This window comes from Palaemon carinicauda, chromosome 36, assembly GCF_036898095.1.
Source record: "Palaemon carinicauda isolate YSFRI2023 chromosome 36, ASM3689809v2, whole genome shotgun sequence".
NCBI classification, from domain to species: Eukaryota; Metazoa; Arthropoda; class Malacostraca; order Decapoda; family Palaemonidae; genus Palaemon; species Palaemon carinicauda.
Genome location: NC_090760.1, coordinates 27,960,226 through 27,979,798, shown reverse-complemented (window position 1 = coordinate 27,979,798; position 19,573 = coordinate 27,960,226). Strand labels below are relative to the sequence as shown.

Sequence of the window (19,573 nt, the reverse complement as noted above, 5' to 3'; positions counted from 1 at the left end):
GAATACGTCCCCTGATATTATGCGATATCCTTGAGAGAAAATTTAAGGATATTCACGTCAGGAGTTAGAATTCGGGAGACCTAAAGGTAAAATTCTCTGGGAATATCACCGTAGTACATATATCCCTTAGGAAGCTACTAATAGGAACTTCCATCAGGACGACATGGCTTGAGCCCAAAAAACGGATTTTGAGCAAAGCGAAAAATCTATTTTTGGGTGAGATAGCCATGTCGTCCTGATGGACCCACCCTTCTTTCAAAAAAAAAAAAAAAAAAACTATGTAATGGAAAGACCCCACCCGAAACTACTCTATCTGCGGCTATTCCTGCTTAAATGCAACAAGGAATAATGGGGGGTAGTAGTACAGGAAGGAGGTCCACCGGGTACCTTGATAACGGCTCCCCTTCCTTCGCCACTCTTCCCCCTCAAAGAGTAAAATCTATTCTGGGTGAAGATTGCTATGTGTCGTATCAAAAAATACGTCCCCTGATATTATGCGATATCCATAACGATATATTAGGGATACTTGCGCCAGGAGTTAAAATTCTGGAGACCTATCGATAATTCTCCGGGAGTATCACTGTAGCAAAATATCCCTCAGAAAGCTACCTTAAGGAACCTTCCATTAGGACGACATGGCTATCTCACCCAAAAATAGATTTTTCGCTTTGCTGAAAATCCGTGTTACACTCCTAAAAGTTTTGTACATCTCCATATTTCACAAAAAAAAATTTAATAAAAAGTTTCAAAAATTATATATAATTAAACAATTTCTACCTACTCCAGCTACAGCTAATGCTGGAAGCTCATGGCTCATGGCTAACAGCTTAGAATTTTATAAAAATTTATAAAGTGTGATAGATTAGGGGAAGAAAGGTTCATATCAATAGAACACTGTTTCCCCCAAAGTCGGTCAAATAGACAACCTAAGATGGTAAATTCAGATACCATCCTGCCTTACCCGGCAGTAGCTGTACCCGAGGCGGCAGCTATTCCTAGCAACCATGGCTCTATGGACTGACCTTTCATTACCCATAATATGTCGACACAACGCTGCAGTGGCATTGTCAAGTCAACAAAAAAGTAGATGATCCTATAGGGAACTAGACCACGAGTAAGAGTAAAGGTACAGACTAATAGTAGGCAATATATAAATGGATCTGCCAATAACCTAGTTGTTAACATTGAATCAAGAGAAACTGGATTAGCTTTCAAAATAATGAAAGCCGTTTAACACGGCCAGGATGCCAGAAATTCGCAAATTCAAGGAAAATCCTGACAACTAGGAGGTATCCAATGGACCAACTTTAGAGGATAATGTTCCTCAGCTATGAAGGAAGGGAATAGACGCAGTTGACTGGCTTAAGGCTGCAACTAAGGCGGCAAGGAAGAAGCTCTCTTATAATGAAAATGAGGGAGGTACATCTATGGCTAGTCAGTAGCATGAGTCTGGCAATACCAGACAACCTTTACCTCCTACTACCTGCAGGAGTATCCCCACAAGTCATTTTGTACCCCAAATCTTTGTTCAGTGGTGTTTGCTCAACAGGTTAGGTAGCCAACCTATCTCCCTCATGGGACAAGAAGCATCTTCTGTAAGGTAAGCAATTTTGGCATGAGTCTGGAATGACTGGCTTTCCATTTTATTTTTTCTCTCGTGGGCAGCGGGTTGCATTAGTCTTGGTGGCTACAAGCTTGACCGAATGTTAGTTACAAGTGAGCTTCATAACTGAGCAACCTTTTTTAACAGTTAGGATCTTTTAAAAAATATCTTCTGTGAAGGATGGATGTAATGAATTCTATCCTACTTCTCATAGTAATTATCGATACATTTGGACAACATATTTCATACAAGGATATAGGTTCTCCTGGTATCAAGTACCATATTTTTTTTGTATGGGCCTAACTTAACACCTGTAGTATGCCTATGCATAGAACATTGTGAGGTGGGTAGGAGTCATCATAGTCCAGAAGCCAAAAGCTGAACCTTGCAAAAATACCCCCCAAGCTGATTATGGTTGATTTTGATAGAGAAAATTGTGTAGAATCGGAATCTGCATGATGTCCCAAGGGCATCATTGAGGGTTTGTAGTTATTCAAGAGGGGGGGCCAAGTAAAAGCAAAAACTTGAAAATATCACAAAATCGTTATCCCCCCCCCCAATTTCCACTTAGAATACCTTGTTTTATACATAAATGAGGTCATAGAATTAATTCCTATAGATAAAATATACATTTGTAGGCTTTTGTTGAAATTAAGCCCCACATACTTGTACTTATATGTCAGAACATATAGATTGCTTACCAAAGAACTTTTGAAAATACATAGGACACTTGGATTCTTTTGATGACCTTAATGCATTTCTAGTGGATATGTCCAACCAGAGTGTTACTGCAAAGCTTTGGGTAAATTGTTTCATACGTCGTACACTTGTCATAATGGCCTTCAGTCGTGCTAAACGTGAATCAGACTGGCCCCTTCACCTTTGGGCAATGTGCCAGATGATACCATACTTCTTCGCATCTGGCCATGTGAACTATGCAATATGTGGTTTTTATTATCTACATTCCATGGAATCTCTCCCAACTGATGTGTCTCAAATGTTCAAGCATGGTCGGGATACCATTAGGTATATAGCTGGTGCATCAAACTCAACATGGTCTGACATGTACATTGTGCCAACATTCATGCCTTATGGTCACAGTCAAGGTGGTTTGACTGGAATTACCTTGAATGATAATGCTACCCAAACTATGACCGTATTGGCAGTCCTGTGACCACCATGACAACAAAAATGAAGCACATCAAGTTAGGCTCAGATGTGACATTTGATACAGAAGTGATTTTCAATAGGACACTTGGGATTATGGATTCTATGGATTTCAGTTTGCAAGATCTGTTTGCCCATGAGCTTGCACCTATTCCAACTTCCCTATTCACTGATGATGGCAGTCTCCAACCAGCAACATCAAAATCAAAGCTGAAAAAATTTCTGGAAGTAGACCAATCGTCTCAAATCATGCCAAAACTAGATGTTGCTATTGTTGATGACTGTGCAATGCTGTGGATAATGCACTAGCCAATTTCAGGCACAGTTAAAGATCTTGTACTGGTAGTAGAGGCATACATCCACAAGAAGCTCCTGGAATGTGATGTCTATCTCATTTTTGACTGATATTATCCATACAGCCCCAAGGGATGCACTCAAAGCCAGAGATCATCTGTTCAACGCAGTGACCCTTTCCATCTTGCTGCACAATCATCACTTCTATCACAATCGGTATCACTTACAGTAGTGGACAACAAAGCTCAAATTATTGATATCATTTGTGAAAACCTAGTGGAAAGCTTCTAAGATCAGATCTCTCAGAATAGAATTGTCATTACAGGATCAGACCCAGTTCCAAAAGAAAGCCATAATGGCATACATACAGGAAGGAAGAATTTGACTGTAATGCATGAAGTAGCTGATGTAATTATTGCCAACCAGGTAATACATGTAGCAAAGCAATATGCCATTACTATATTTGTAGTGAGTGATAATACAGATGTGTTCATCTTGCTGCTGCATTTCTATGCACTTCTGGGTCTCAAGAATAACGAATTCATGATCCCCACTAGTTTGAAACATACTGCTGTAAATTTTGGTGCAACAGCTAGAAAACACATGGAGATAGCCAAATATTTACTGCCTTCCCATACACTTGCTAGCTGTGATACAGTGAGTACAGTACAAGTATGGTGTAGGGAAAATAAAAGCTATGAAAGTACTTAACAAAGGAAATCTTCCACCCATGTTAGGGGACCCCAAAACAGAAATAAGCACACTGTTACCTAAAGCTGTTTCATTTATTGCTGCTTGCTACTGCAGCAAGGCAACGGGTACGATGTCCAATGTGCGTTTCAAAGTATGGCAAACCAAAACAGCAAGAAGCAAGTCCAGGTCTTTCCAAATGGCATCCCTTCCAACAAGTTCTGAAGCCTTTGAACTGCATGCACAAGGTACACAGTATTTGGCTTGTTTGTGGAATACAACACTGGATTCTAATCCCCCCAACATGGATCCTACTGAATATGGTTGGCGGACTGACCATTCAAACCAAACTGCTGCCTGTCACTCTCTCATCAAATACCTTAGCAGCACAGGTCTTAGGCTTGCTCTGCTGTAGATGTCACTCTGTAGATGCATGTGCTTCACGGAGATGTTCCTATCAAAAATCAAATATGGCTTGCAGTTTTTTTTGTTTGCATGTGCTACAACTACCATAATTAATTATTCAAAGTATTATTATTATTATTACTAGCCAAGCTACATCCCTAGTTGGAAAAGCAAGATGCTATAAGCCCAAGGGCTCCAATAGGAAAAAATAGCCCAGTGAGGAAAGGAAATAGGAAATAAATAAATGATGAGAACAAATTAACAATAAATAATTCTAAAAACAGTAACAATGTTAAATTAGATATGTTATATATAAACTATTAACAACATCAAAAACAGATATGTCATATATAAACTATAAAAAGACTCATGTCAGCCTGGTCAACATAAAAACATTTGCTCCAACTTTGAACTTTTGAAGTTCTAATGATTCAACTACCCGATTAGGAAGATCATTCCACAACTTGGTAACAGCTGAAATAAAACTTCTAGAATACTGTGTAGTATTGAGCCTCATGATGGAGAAGGCCTGGCTTTTAGAATTAACTGCCTGCCTTGTATTACAAACAGGATAGAATTGTCCAGGGAGATCTGTATGTAAAGGATGGTCAGAGTTATGAAAAATCTTATGCAACATGCATAATGAACTAATTGAATGACAGTGCCAAAGATTAATATCTAGATCAGTAATAAGAAATTTAATAGACCGCAAGTTTCTGTCCAACAAATTAAGATGAGAATCAGCAGCTGAAGACCAGACAGGAGAACAATACTCAAAACAAGGTAGAATAAAAGAATTAAAACACTTCTTCAGAATAGATTGATCACCAAAAATCTTAAAAGACTTTCTCAATAAGCCAATTTTTTGTGCAATTGAAGAAGACACAGACCTAATGTGTTTCTCAAAAGTAAAATTTTAAGTCATACAAATTTAAAGAAACATTATCAATACTGAGATCCGGATGTTGAGGAGCCACCGTCCTTGACCTACTTACAATCATACTTTGAGTTTTGTTAGGATTCAACTTCATACCACATAATTTGCACCATGCACTAATTTCAGCTAAATCTCTATTAAGGGATTCACCAAGCCCAGATGTATATTTAGGGGATGGAATTGATGCAAAGAGAATAGCATCATCTGCATATGCAACAATCTTGTTTTCTAGGCCAAACCACATGTCATGTGTGTATAGTATGAAAAGTAATGGGCCAAGAACACTACCCAGTGGAACACCGGATATCACATTCCTGTAGCCTACTCACTATGGTGCCCATCAACAACAACCCTTTGATATCTATTACTTAAAAAATCAATAATAATGCTAAGAAATGACCCACTCACTCCCAACTGTTTGAGTTTGAAAACAAGGGCCTTACGATTAACATGGTCAAAGGCAGCACTAAAATCAAGGCCAATCATACGAACTTCCTGACCACAATCAAGGGATTTCTGTACAGCATTGGAGATTGTAAGAAGGTCATCAAATGCTCCAAGGCCTTTACGAAAACCAGATTGCAAAATAGGGAATAGGTGATTATCTTCAGTAAAGCTATTAAGACGTTTTGCCAGAAGACGTTTAAAAACTTTAGATAATATGGGAGTTATGGAAATTGGGCGGTAATCAGTGGGACTTGAGCTACCACAAACACATTCACATAGAGGAGTAACATTACCAATTCTCCAACAAGTTCTAAAAACTCCTCTTCTTGCTAACTTGCACAAAATAACAGATAACTTTGGAGCTAAGAAATCTGCTGTCGTTATAAAAAAACAAAGGAAAAATACCAATTGGGTCTACACCTCCATAAGCATCAAATCCATTGAACAAACACTTACAGGATAACTGATATTGATGGTGAAAGCATAATATTGAAATAATGGAATAGATAGTTTAGATAAGGTCAACAAGTAAATAGTCAGTAGACTGGTGTAGAATAGATAACATGATGGATATAATGGATCTTGATTGTGATATGTACCTAACACATTTAAAGTACAGTGATCATGGTGATGTGCATGAAACTTAATAAATTGTAACAAATTCTTAATGTATTTGGTTCTATTCTGTATTAAATATCAATTGTTCCAACACGGAGTACTTACCTCGAACTACTTTCTTAGGAGTATCTTGGATCTCCTCCCAACTGACCAGAATTTTGTGTAGTTTACCCTATCTCTGTTTTCTATGCGGGGGACCTTTGGCGGAGGAATACGAGCCATGAGGCAACCCGTGGTCAGAGAGCGTGCTCGCTCAGTTCTCGACCTCCTGTAAGCTTTCTGGTCGCGTCGTGATTACATCCCTCCGCTCTCCTTACCCAGTGCGACCCATTGTGTCTCACGCGGTACCCACGCGGTCTCCTCGAGTTCAAACCTTACCTTAACCTTACCTTATCCTACCTTTCCCTCTTGTGTTCCTGTGTCGTTTGGTGCTTTACTGGCTCGTTATGGAGCAACCCCGCCGTTGCCCCGGGCCTATGGCCGGTAAATCTTGTGGGGCCTTTCTTTCGAAGCCGGAAGTCGACCCCCACTCCTTGTGTTCGTCGTGTAGGGGCAGTGTGTGTTCCCCTACAGCCACGTGTCCAGAATGTGAATCCTGGAATGAAATTCAGTGGGTGCGTTACGGCACCAAGAAGATGAAGGCTACCAAGAGATAGCCGAGGAAGTCCAGCATTGCCTCGCCTCTTGCTTCACTTGATGCCTCTTCAGAGAGGGCTTCTCTGCCGCCTTCCCCAACCCAGAGTAGGGGAGGAGGTAAGTCCGTTGCGGGGAAGCGGCCCATTGCTCTTCCCCAGGAGTCTGTGATGTCTGTTGGTGGGGATGTTGTGTCTGTTCAGGCAAGTGGAGGGCCTGAGGGAGGGATGGGAGTGTGTTCGGGAGATGAGGTCCTGGTGCCAGCAGGGCCCGTATCTTCCGACGACCCTATGTGGGGGAAGCCCACTACGGCCTCTTCCCCTGCATCTTGGGTCTTCGTTTCAGGTACGTCAGCGGCCGGGGGAGATGCCGAGAAGGAAGAGTCGCCGAGTTCGGACCCCCTCACGTGGGTGCCGCCGAGGACGCCCTTCAGGTCGCCCATGAGACTAGAGGAGGAATTCAACACCTGGTTTGCCCCCGGTGCCGTCGGCAACACTCCCGCCTGTCTTTCTTCAGCCTTCTTCGCCAGCGGACCGGCACGAAGATCCACCAGCAATTCGGGACGGCTTGGACGATTCAGCAGGTTCACGTTCCTACCAGTCATCGGTCTCCTCTTTCGGGTCGTACTCTTTCTCCTCGGAGGACGAAGGTCCGAGGGACTCGAGGAGAAGACGGGAGAGGTCCCGTTCCCGTTCCCAATCATGCTATGCCAGGAGACGTTCCAGATCCCCCAGGAGGAAACACAGGAGGAGCCGTTCGTCAAAAGGCGAATGGGTGCGAGTCACCATCCCCCGTAGCCACCTCCTAGGATCTTCAGCAGCCCCGAGTACTTCTGGCTGGCTCCCTAGGGCTCCATCACCATCCTCGCAATACGGCTCCTCCAGTAGACCCGATCATCGACAAAGTCGTCTCACCAGGCCCCGGTTGAGAGGCATAAGTCCGCGAAGGTTCCGACTTCATTCGCCCAGCGGAGAGAGTCGCCCCTTTGGTCTGGCAGCCTTGTCCCGGCCTCCGGTTCTTCGACGGCCCGCCCTGAACGAAAGAACCACCCAGCTAACACGGGGAAGCCCGCAGCTCCGTGGATCTCCGCAGGGGGGAGTAGACCCATGACGGCTACCCTCGTCCCAGCGGAGCTGCCCGCTCAGCAAGTTGAGCCGCCAAGGGCTCGCCACGAGGAAAAGATGCCCCCACCTCACACGGAACCCTCCGTCATCGACGGGCCTGTTCAGGCGCAGGACCAGATAGCCGAAAGCCTCGCAGATGGGGGAGAATGTTCGACGGACGAAGTCTCCACCTATAGGAAGGTCTTAGCCCTCATCAGGCGGCATCATAGGTTGGATGAGCCGAAAACCTCGGCGGATGAAGCCTGGCTCTCCGAACTTAGCAGGCTAGTGGATAACCCTGTGCAGCAGAGGCCTTCTCTGGCTCTTCCCCTGGCGAGGGACGTTAGGCTGGGTATGAACCTCATTGATAAGTTCATAGCCCAGGAATCAGAGCGCCTCCAGACTGCTCTAGGGACTTAAATCGCAGAAACACTTTTATCTCCCGGAGGGGCGCCGCGGAGGTCCCTGTACGGTTGAGCCAGCGATTGCTATCCTAAACCAGGGAGCGACGGAAGATAGAGCATCCTCCGCTCCAGTGTGTTTTTCTCCGACGGAAACCTCCATGATGGAGGACATGGCCCTGGATTTGGTGTACGTATCTTCATGGTTGGACTGGTGGGCCTGCACGTTGGTGGGCTTTCAGGCTTCCCACAACCTGTCCGTCCCCGAGAATCAGTCCTTGCTGAGGGAACCGATTAGTTCGAGGGGGGAAGGCGCTCAAGTTCCTCTCATACCAGTCCCTCTCTCAGGCAGCCAACTGGGTCCTGCGGAAGAGGGACACAGTCCTGAGCAAGCTGGTTAGGAGACTACCAGACAGAGAGGCGAGAGCCTTGAGGAACTTACCTCTGTGGGGCGGATCGGTGTTCCCCCTCAAGGAAGTAGAAGAGACTATGGAGAGGGTCAGGAAGCTTAAGGAAGCGTGAGAGCCCAGACCCCCACCGGCAAGACGACCTGCCCACAGGAGATCCTCTTCGGATGTCACCCACCAATCCCGCGGCTCGCTGATACAGCCTAGAAGGGACTCCCCGTCAGTGTCTTGGCACCAGCCCTCGCAGCCCTTCTGTAGGGGTACTTTGGCCCCACAGGCGAACTTCAGGCCAACCTACTCTAACTCCAGGAGAGGACGTTCCAGCCGCGCCTCTCGAAGGAGATAGGAAGGGAGGCCCCCTACTCCTGCCGAAGCCTCAGGTAGGGGGATGCCTCAAACACTCTTAGCAAGCTTGGCAGGACCATGGAGCGGATCTGTGGACCATAGCAGTACTGAAGGAAGGGTACAGGTTGCCCTTCCTAGCGGAACCGCCCCCTCTGATCCCGGACCAACAGGCGGAGTGGTTGGCGCCCAAGGACCCCTTGAGAAGGACTGCATTGCAGGAGGAAGTTTCAGCCATGCTCGCCAAAGGGGCAGTAGAACCAGTCAGGAATCCAGGACCGGGGTTCTACAGCAGGCTCTTCCTGGTGGAGAAAGCGACAGGGGGCTGGAGACCGGTCATAGACCTCTCAGCCCTTAACAAGTTCGTGTGCAAGACTCCTTCAAGATGGACACCCCGAAGTCGGTGTTGGCGGCCTTGAGGGAAGAGGACTTCATGATGTCCATAGACCTCGAGGACGCCTACTTCCAGATCCCTGTCCACCCCTCCAGGAGGAAGTTCCTAAGAGTGAAATGGGGTACCCAGACGTTACAATTCAGGATCCTCTGCTTCGGACTGTCGACAGCCCTTCAGGTATTCACGAGAGTCTTTGCAACGGTTTCAGCCTGGGCACACGAACAGGGCGTCCGCCTGATTCGGTACCTAGATGACTGGTTGTTGCTTTCAGCCTCAGAGGGAGCACTGAGGGAGCAGGGCGCAAAGCTTCTGCGGTTCTGCGGTGTCTTGGGTATCACCATCAACCTGGAAAAGTCTCAGCTGATTCCCTCCACCAGGATGACCTACCTAGGGATGGTTCTAGAATCCCAGTTGGCGAGAGCCTTCCCCTCCTCGGAGAGGCTAGACAACCTAGATCAGATACTACGGCGCTTCCTAGCGGGCCAGCCCAGGAGAGCCAAGGACTGGCAAAGATTGATAGGCCACCTCGTGTCTCTGGGAAAGTTGGTCCCCCAGGGGAGGCTCAAACTCAGGGGCGTTCAGTGGAACCTGAAGGAGCTCTGGAACCAGGGGGACTCCCCGCACAAGATAATCCCGGTGTCCCCGGAGACGAAGAAAGTTCTGAAGTGGTGGCACGTCAGAGCAAACACACTTAAAGAATGCCCCTCGCAGTCGACCCTCCGGAGATGCTGCTGTTCATGGACGCATCCAAGGAGGGTTGGGGAGCTCATCTTCTCGACAACTCAGCGAAACGGAAATGGGATTTCGAGGAGAGGAACCAGCACATAAACGTGTTAGAACTGATGGCCGTGCAAAGGGCATGCCGAGAATTCGTCAATCTACTCCTGGGAAACATCGTGGCTCTGATGTGCGACAACGCCACGGTGGTGGCTTATGGGAAAAAGCAAGGAGGACTGAAGTCGAAGGAGCTGTGCAGTCTCGCAACGAAATTCCTGGAATGGGCAGAGGAGGAACAGATCAAGATCACGGCCAGGTTCATTCCGGGAAAGAAAAACGTCCTGGCCGACGGCCTCAGCAGGATGGGCCAAGTAGTAGGGTCGGAATGGGCCCTACACCCAAGTGTGGCCCTGACCATCATCCTAAAGTGGAGCTCTCCGGTAATAGACCTCTTCGCCACGAGGCTAAACGCACAGCTCCCTGTGTTTTGTTCTCCTGTGCCAGATCCAACAGTAGCGTTCGAGGACGCCTTTCAACATCCCTTGAGACAATCTCGACGTATACGCCTTCCCCCCTTCGGGATGCTCAGACAAGTCCTCAACAGAGTGAGACGGGCGAACAACCTGTGGATAACTTTGGTAGCGCCCAGGTGGCGGGAGAGAGAATGGTTCGCAGACCTAAAGGAACTGGCGCTCCTTCCACCTTGGTCCCTTCCAGACAGGCCAGATCTTCTCCGGCAACCTCACTTCCAAAGGTTTCACGTAAAACCTCGGTCCCTCCGTCTACACGCGTAGAGGTTATCGAGCGTCTCCTGAGGAAGGAAGGGTATTCATTGAAGACCGCAACAAGGATGTCAGGTTACCTAAGACGGTCCTCGGTCGCGGTATACCAAGCAAAGTGGGCTACCTTTACGAAATGGTGCGCCTCGAAGAACATCAGGCCGTTAGCGGCCTCCATTCACGAGATAGCTGACTTCCTGGTCTATCTTAGGGACGAAGTAGGCACGTCCATACCAGCCATCAAGGGAGTCCGAGCGGTGCTGGGACAAGTCTTCCTCCTGAAGGGCATTGACCTAGGAACTTCCAGACATATCTCGATGCTCATCAAGAGCTTCGAGCAGTCGTGTTCCCCCCAAGCCACTAGGGTTCCCCAGTGGGATGTAGCTAGAGTACTGAAAATGCTTTCAGAACCTCCCTTTGAGCCTCTCAAAGATATCCTGGACAAGGAGCTCACCCTCAAGACGGTCTTCCTGTTAGCCCTGGCCTCGGCGAAGAGAGTAAGTGAGATCCATGGGCTCTCGTACGAGGTATCGCACTCGAAGGGGTGGCGAGAAGCAACCTTCAGGTTCTTGCCTAACTTCGTAGCCAAGACTCAGAACCCAGCCGTTTGGGACCCTAGGTTTGAAGGGTTCTCAGTACCAGCAATCCCGCGTTCAGATAACCCGAGGGACTTGCTACTGTGTCCAGTCAGAGCGGTACGTAAGTACTTAGAGAGAACGGCCAGACTTCGCCCCGAGACCAAGAGTCTGTTCGTCTCCTCAGGACTAGTGAAGAAGCCAATCTCTTAGAACACGATCTCCTTCTGGCTGCGGCAGGTAATCTTGAGAGCTTACGACAGTTCGGGGGTCTCCCTTCAGGGGAAACCTTGGCCCCATGACATTAGGGGCCTGAGTACGTCACTGGCCTTCGAGAGGAACATGGCAGTGGGCCAGATCCTGAGAGCAGGCACATGGTCAAGGCAGTTCACCTTTACGGCTCACTACCTAAAGGAATGTTCGAGGAAGTCCTTGGACAGGTTCTCACTTGGTCCCGTCATCTCTGCACTTCAGAGGATTTAAGGTGTAGCCCCGGGGAAGCTGTGGGTGGTAAGTCCAAGAGACACAGGTTCCTTTCTTACCTTTTTTCCCCTTTATCACCCTTCCCCTACATGGCCCTTGATTCCTTCACCTTCCATGGGATACACTGTCAGTGAATGAATACGTCTCCGAGGACTTTTACAGAGGTGAGTTACTTAGACACTAAGATAGTTTTTTGCGTAGTTTTCCCTAATTTCTCGTTTCTATTTTTGGGTCAGCAGAACCTAGCCTCCTATCTAGGTTCTTCCTTTTCACTTCGTCTATGGTCTCTAGGTCCAGAAGGCCACTCCCACCTCCTAAAGTATAAGTATCCTAAGAAAGTAGTTCGAGGTAAGTACTCCGTGTTGGAACAAATCACAAATTTTAAGTAATTTGTATTTTTCCTAACAGTACTTACCTCGAACTACTTTCGGGTTATGGCCCACCCATCCTGCCCTGAGTGCCTTACAGGACTTCGTAGAAACCTATCTATCAGAAACTTACTGGAGGTCGAGACCTGAGCAAGCACGCTCTCTGACCCCGGGTTGTCAAATGGCTCGTATTCCTCCGCCAGAGGTCCCCCGCATAGAAAACGGAGATAGGGTAAATTACACAAAATTCTGGTCGGTTGGGAGGAGATCCCAGATACTCCTAAGAAAGTAGTTCTAGGTAATTACTGTTAGGAAAAATACAAATTACTTAAAATTTTTGATATCTATGGAACAGAATAAATATGGTTTATGCAGATGGTTTATCATTTATATTATTCTATTTGCAAAAATATATATGGAATATTTAAACAATTTACATCAGTACTAGGATATCATACATCTAGTTAAAACTTTTTGGAAGCATCTCTTAGAAATTAGTGTAATTTTATATGATATTTAGAAGAAAACAATTGTATATTTTTGTAATGCATTTAATCATGGTCAGTGATATTGAGAACCTATTAACAAGGAATGATGGGAGAGGGATAGGTAGTGGTGGTGGTGGTGGGGGCGCAGTAGCTGTGGTGAACGACACCTCGTAGTAACGGGGGATTTTGAGGAGGGAGAAGTCTAATTGAAAAGGGACCTCTGGTAGTGGTTTCACTCGCCCCAGTTTTAATATCGACACCCTTTATTGGTGAGCGAGCTGGGTATATTCCTGGCATTCCACGCAACTTTTTCTCTGGTATATTTAGCAGTATTTATACCTTAGAAATGGTGCTTTAAGGAGCATTTCACTGGGCGACACAGGTCCCTCGCCCAGAAATAGATTTTTCCTTCGTCAAAATCCCTTATTCAGAGGTATTACATTAAATTATAGGTCAAATTTGAACTATTTTATGCCTTTTCCTAATATTCATCATGTGACGGCCATCTTGAATTACTAAAAATCTTCAACGATGCCCTTGGGGTATCATGCAAATTCTGATTCTACATGACTTCCTCAATCAAAGTCAACCATAACCAGCTTGGGGGGGTATTTTTGCAAGGTCTAAGTAAAAATCCTATGTTGGCTTCTGGACTATCACCTTTTCTCCTCCTCTGACAAATCTAGAAAAGTTGGAGCAACCAGAAATTTAGTGGAGACTTCCTCTCCTCCAAGGATTATTCTCCTTTTAAAGGAGAAAACTTTTTTTTATTCGTGAAGGAACAAATCACAAATTTTAAAAGTACTGTGATAGGTTTTTCCTAACTACAGTATATAAACCTATGTCATTTAAATTAATCTTTCTGTCTCAACCACCCTGCAAGTCCCAGCCTTAAAGGTCAAAATGTCTGACAGGTGGTCGGGACTTCTCCCTGTTAACATGTCTGTAGTAATAACTACCTTGTTAAGTTTTTATGGTTGTTTAAGTTCTATTTGTCATTTTCCTTTTAAAGGAAACTGGTTTATATAGTTAGGAAAATACAAATTACAGTACTTTTAAAACTTGTGATTTTCCTAGCAATAGAAATCCAAGTCCTTTGAAATACACATCCCTTGTCTTTAGGCCAAAAGTGACTTTATAATACAGTCAGTCCGGTGGGTACCACTACCTGCCTCCCACTAACTACTTGACCTACCTTGTTAGTGATTCAAAGGCTGTCCCAGCTCTGCTAAAGATATACTCATAATTGAAAGGCTCAGTAATGTATAACTAGGAAAAATACAAATTACTTTTAATACTTGTTTTTTATCTACATTGTGTATTTAAGTTTTACAGTAATAGATAAGCTTTATTAATTTTTGAATGTTGAGTGAACTCATAGAAACCTATAAAAATCAACTTTTTCTCCCACTTGAAAAATAGAAAATTTTTCAAAGAAACTGAAGCTTTTAAGTTTCTCAAAAATGCTCTCCAGTATGTTTTACACCAGAATCTTTGATTTTGTCTCAGTTTCAAGAATTGATGTTATTTTTTTTGTAAGAGTCATATTGATATTATGCATGTCTTAAAAGTGTGATGATCATTTTAACCCATTGCCGAAGAAAAATAGAAAACACTTACAATTATGAATTTAATATAATTTAGTTATATTGGTTTTTGTTTAAGATCTTACAGCAGTTAAGAGATACTGTATGTACATATATAGATAGGAATTGTGCCTATTGTAATTATGGGATACTGTATGTATGTACATAGATGGGAATGGTTAAAACAGTAAAATAAAATTTATGATAGTAATAAGTGAATTTGTCGATATTACATTCTGTTTTAGTCCTTCTATACAGTATAGAATTTTACCTGTTGTATAGATTTTTTGGTCAAAATTAAATCTTCTTTTATTTATTTCAGGGTAAAGGCTTATTTGCTACTCGTAATTTCAAGTCTGGTGAAACAATATTTGAGGAAAGACCTCTTGTATCTTGTCAATTTTTGTGGAATGCGGCATATGGATACCTGGCCTGTGATTATTGCATGAGGTATGGGTGAGAAAATAAGACTACAATTCATTCATTTTATTTTGACATGTGCAATACTCTGTGATTCCAGTTTGTTATTACCTGAATACAAATCATTGTCCTTTAATAGAAATATGACTTAAGCAAAGCAGGAATGGTTGTTAAAAAATAACAAGCCTGAGACTAATTTTCCCTGCTTTCATGTGAGAGATGCTGCAAAACTGAGAACCAAGCCAGACAGGGAAGGTGTCTCAGTACTCAGTGTAAGAGTTTACATTTCTGTTCTAACAGTACTTGGTCTCATACTGGACTGAGCATGCACACTGTCTGTCGGAATGAAGGGCTCAGCGTTCTTCCCCCCTTTTCCCGGATACTCAACTGAGAGAGAGAGAGAGAGAGAGAGAGAGAGAGAGAGAGAGAGAGAGAGAGAGAGAGAGAGAGAGAGAGAGAGACGGTGCAGTGCCAAGAATTAACAGATAAGGAATGTGTCTTAGTACATGGCACAGGAGCTCACGCCCCGCCCATTGATGCACGCACTCTGTCAGTCAGTATAACGGATGTGGCTTACTCTGAAGCTAACAATTGATCTCCTCGCTTTTAGACCCTTACTGAAAGTCATCTATTATTCTATAGTGGTTTAGGTTGCAAAGACTTCCTATTTTTTTAGTGTATCAGACTGCAAACTTTGTAAGGCATTATAGATACTTTAAGTTGCACCCAAAATCCTCTCAACCTTATGGTTTTCGGGTAAAACAATTATTAAACAGTTTAAGGTTTAAAGGCTGCACATGAATGGCAGAGGCAAGAGAAAATGATATTTCCCTATCAAGCAGTTCAATTCCCTAGAGACTGACCATATATATATATATATATATATATATATATATATATATATATATATATATATATATATATATCTATATATATACTGTATGTATAGAGAGAGAGAGAGAGAGAGAGAGAGAGAGAGAGAGAGAGAGAGAGAGAGAGAGAGAGAGAGAGAGAGAGAGAGAGAGAGAGAGGGGGGGAGGTAGGTAGGTAGACAGATAGGTAGATAGATATATGATCAGCACCCTCCCCAAGCTAGGACCAAGGAGGGCCAGGCAGTGGCTGCTGATAGCTCCCCAGGTAGACCTATAAGCTCCCCCAAACCCTCCATCCGTAGCTCATAAAGACGGTGAGGTTGTAGCGACCCCAGTCACTAACTAATTTTAGCAAGACTCAAAACCAAGTCTGGTGATTACCTGTCAGGGACTTTACCACATAGGCCACGACAACCCTAATATAATTAGAAGTAAGGTGCTTCCATTTGAAATATTATGAACACCTCCATGGAAATTACCAGAGATATATTTTTGAAAATATTTCATTGGTATATAAAAAAAAAATATAACTGACTTAAAAGACAGGTCTCTTTTTATGGAACATGTTGCAGAACATAGGGAATCAAATTTTATATATGCTGATGGCTCCAAATCTGATGCTGGCATTGGATTTGGAGTATATAGTAATGCTTGTAATTGTATAGCTCCATTTCCTCTAGTCTACTCTATTGTAATTTACTGCCGAACTATATGACATACTAACTGCTATTGAAATAAATAACATTAAAAGAGGAGGATAATTTTACCATTTTTAGTGATGCAAGAAGTGTCTTATAGGCTTTAGAGGTTTTTAATTCTAGTAACCTTTTGTTTTTAAAGATTTTGAAGTGGCTTTTCATTATTGAATTGAAATGTATAACAGTTTGATTTTATTTGGTTCTGGCACATCTAGGTGTGTATGGTAATGAGAGGTCAAATTTAGTGGCAAAGAATGCAGCAGCTGAATTGGTACCAAGAAGCTATCCCAGCCTCTGTAATGATTTTTCTACAGAGCATTAAGAGTTTGTGCTATAATAATTGGCAACAGCATTGGGATAGTTTAGATGGGAATAAGATGAGAGGAATAATGAATATCTCCTTGGAGGTAAAGCATGATGTCCCGAAAGTGGGAGACACTCTTTATCGTCTGTGCATTGGTCATACTCTGCTAACAACAGAGTTTATGATGACTGGGCAACACACCAGCCATATTGCAATGACTGTTTGGTACCCTTGATAGTTAGGCACTTGTTGACCAAATGCCCTACTTTTAGCTCCGTAAGAAATAGATATCTGTCTGAGGCTTGAGGTAAGGATGGCAGTTTCATCCTTACCAAGATTCTTGGGCATTATGTGTCATACCATGCTAGCGGGTGAAAGCTATTTAATTTTTATAAGCACATCTATATTTTTATGTTTTTAAATTAGATTTCCCTTTCTTTATTAATAACAAATGATTCCAGTGTCAATAACCTTAGATGTCTGGATGCCAGAGAACTGAGACGTTCCGTCATGTAAGCTTGATCAGTCACTATGTGATTAGTTGCCTTGAGAACATTATTATTGTGATTCCTGAATCTCTGGATAAGCTCCCATATGCTCACCATGTAGAAAACGAGATTACCTGCCACCTGCTCTTTCCTGTGAGGTCAGTTCACTCACCAAGAAGTTCTCACGCCCGACCGGGAACAAGAATAGCTGACCACCCAGGACTGCTCTCAGAGGTCTTACGAACACTGACATCTTTCATCATTTACTTATGTATGAGATTGGCAACAAGGTCCTTTACCTCTTCTTGGTCGATATGTAAGCTATACACCAGCGCTCCAACCGTTATGAGCTCAACAACTCGCACTACAGAGACTGAAGTACGTTGTACTTTGTCAGTCTCTTGGGGCGTGAGTGTCAAAGGCAGTTCTGTTTCTAAAGGGGAAGCAGATTGTCCTTTGGGATCTTATTCTACTTAATGCAAAGCCTGGAAATGGCTGGAAGTGTCAGGCAAAAAAAAAAAAAAATTCCCAACATCTTCAATGCTCTTGGTTTTGCTCTTGATCCAGATTGTGCTTGCTCTTGGAGGGAAGAACTGTCATCTAAGGGGATTTTTTAGACAACCTCCTTTGCTAGGGAAGAGGAGTTTTGGGTTTTCAACACCCAAATGACACCTGATATTTGTCCAACTGAAGCGAAGGTATAGAACCCCAAGAGTGTTCGCTTTTGGCTTCTCGGACAGAAGGATTTTTGATCAGTGGTCTGCTCTTTGGTGCCTAACAAGGATAAGAAAACCCTTTCATTGTCAGGGCCCCTTGGTCCTAGCTTGATAGGGAGGGAACATGGATGAAAAAAAAACTTCATTGTCTGGGCCCCCTGGTCTTAGCTTGCTAGGGAGGGGGTCTCTGGCACTGATCATATGTATTTTTGGGCTCGGGCTATGTCGTCCTGATGGAAGTTCTTCAAGGCAGCTATCTACTTGGGATATATCTTGTGAGTGATAAACCAGGGAATTTTACCTAAACTGCCGACACTTAGGGCTTAGGGCTAAAACAACAGGACCAAAGGGTGTCTAAGAAGTTCTCTCGAGGCAGAAAGTCCTACCTTGGATGGAAGGGAAATAGTGGATTTGGCAGAGGCTGACCCCGCTATGACGGGCAATCCTCCCATACGTCCACTTGTGGGGGATGCCTACAAAGCAGCTGGTTAAGGTGGCTGCACCACAGGCCCGAACCCTGGACGGTCGAGGATACTCGTTCAGGGTACTGCATCCTGTTTACGCTATCTCTCCCTCCGCAACTCCAGATCTAGTCCCAGCGAACCCCTGGCAGAAGTCCAGACCATGCTGGAGAAGGGTGCTCTCCAAGAGGTCCTCAACAGGTCCCCAGGCTTCTATAGTTGGCTCCTTCTTGTAAGAAGGGTTTCTAGAAGCTGGTGACCTGTCATTGACCTCTCGGCCTTGAACAGGTTTGTCAGTCAAATCTCGTTCAAGATGGAGACAGCTGACATGGTCAAACAAGAATTAAGACTGCAGGACTTCATGTGCACTATGGATCTCTTCCAGACCCCAATCCATCTGTCTTACAGAAGCAATACCAGTTCAAGGTGCTGTGTTTCAGTCTTTCTACAGCACCCCAAGTGTTCAAGAGAGTGCTCGACCTTGTGTCATCATGGCCTCACAGAATCGGCATCTGTCTCCTAAGATACCTGGACGACTGGCTGGTTCTAGCAGACTCAGTGGCGACCCTTCTTTGCCGCCGAGATGAGCTGCTGAGGTTTTGCCAAGACCTGAGGATCATGGAAAATCCTGAGAAGTCTCAACTGCTCTCCTCTTAAAAACTGATATACCTGGGTATGTTAATAGCCCTTCCTCAGGTGAGAAAAGCTCCCAGTCCAGAGCTGGCTATGTCTGCTTGGCCATCTATCTTTTCTAGGCCATCTAGTTCCCAACAGATGCCTCAGGATGAGATCCCTCCAGTGCCCTCTCAAATCCTAGTGGGATTAGGCCTTCGATTCCCATGATGTCCTAGTCCACATAGGACAAGAGGTGCAGACGGGCCTCAGATAGTGTATAGCAAATGAGAACGTCTGCAAAGGGGTTGATCTTCTCGTTCCTCCCCTGGAATTGATGCTCTTTTCAGATGCATCAAAAGAAGGGTGGGGCTTCCCACATGCTGCACCACACTATCTCTGGCCAGTGTTCTGGATCGCAATATATCAGCATATAAATCTGTTAAGAGATGAGGTCAGCCTTCCTCGCCCTTCAACAGTTCAACCATTTCCTGGTGGGGCACTCCGTGTTATTGATGAGCGACAATACAATGGTAGTAGCTTACCTAAACAACCAAGGTGGTAC

General features: G+C 44.4%; 1 protein-coding gene across 2 annotated transcripts in view; it reads left to right on the top strand.

The window, feature by feature from the left end:
* Window positions 1-19,573, top strand: part of Smyd5 (SET and MYND domain containing, class 5) — a 340,355-nt gene that overhangs the window by 51,414 nt on the left and 269,368 nt on the right. For both annotated transcript variants that reach the window (XM_068360043.1, XM_068360042.1), the window contains exon 2: window positions 14,760-14,887. In XM_068360043.1, coding sequence (XP_068216144.1) covers window positions 14,760-14,887 — 128 coding nt within the window. The remainder of the gene's footprint in view (window positions 1-14,759; window positions 14,888-19,573) is intronic.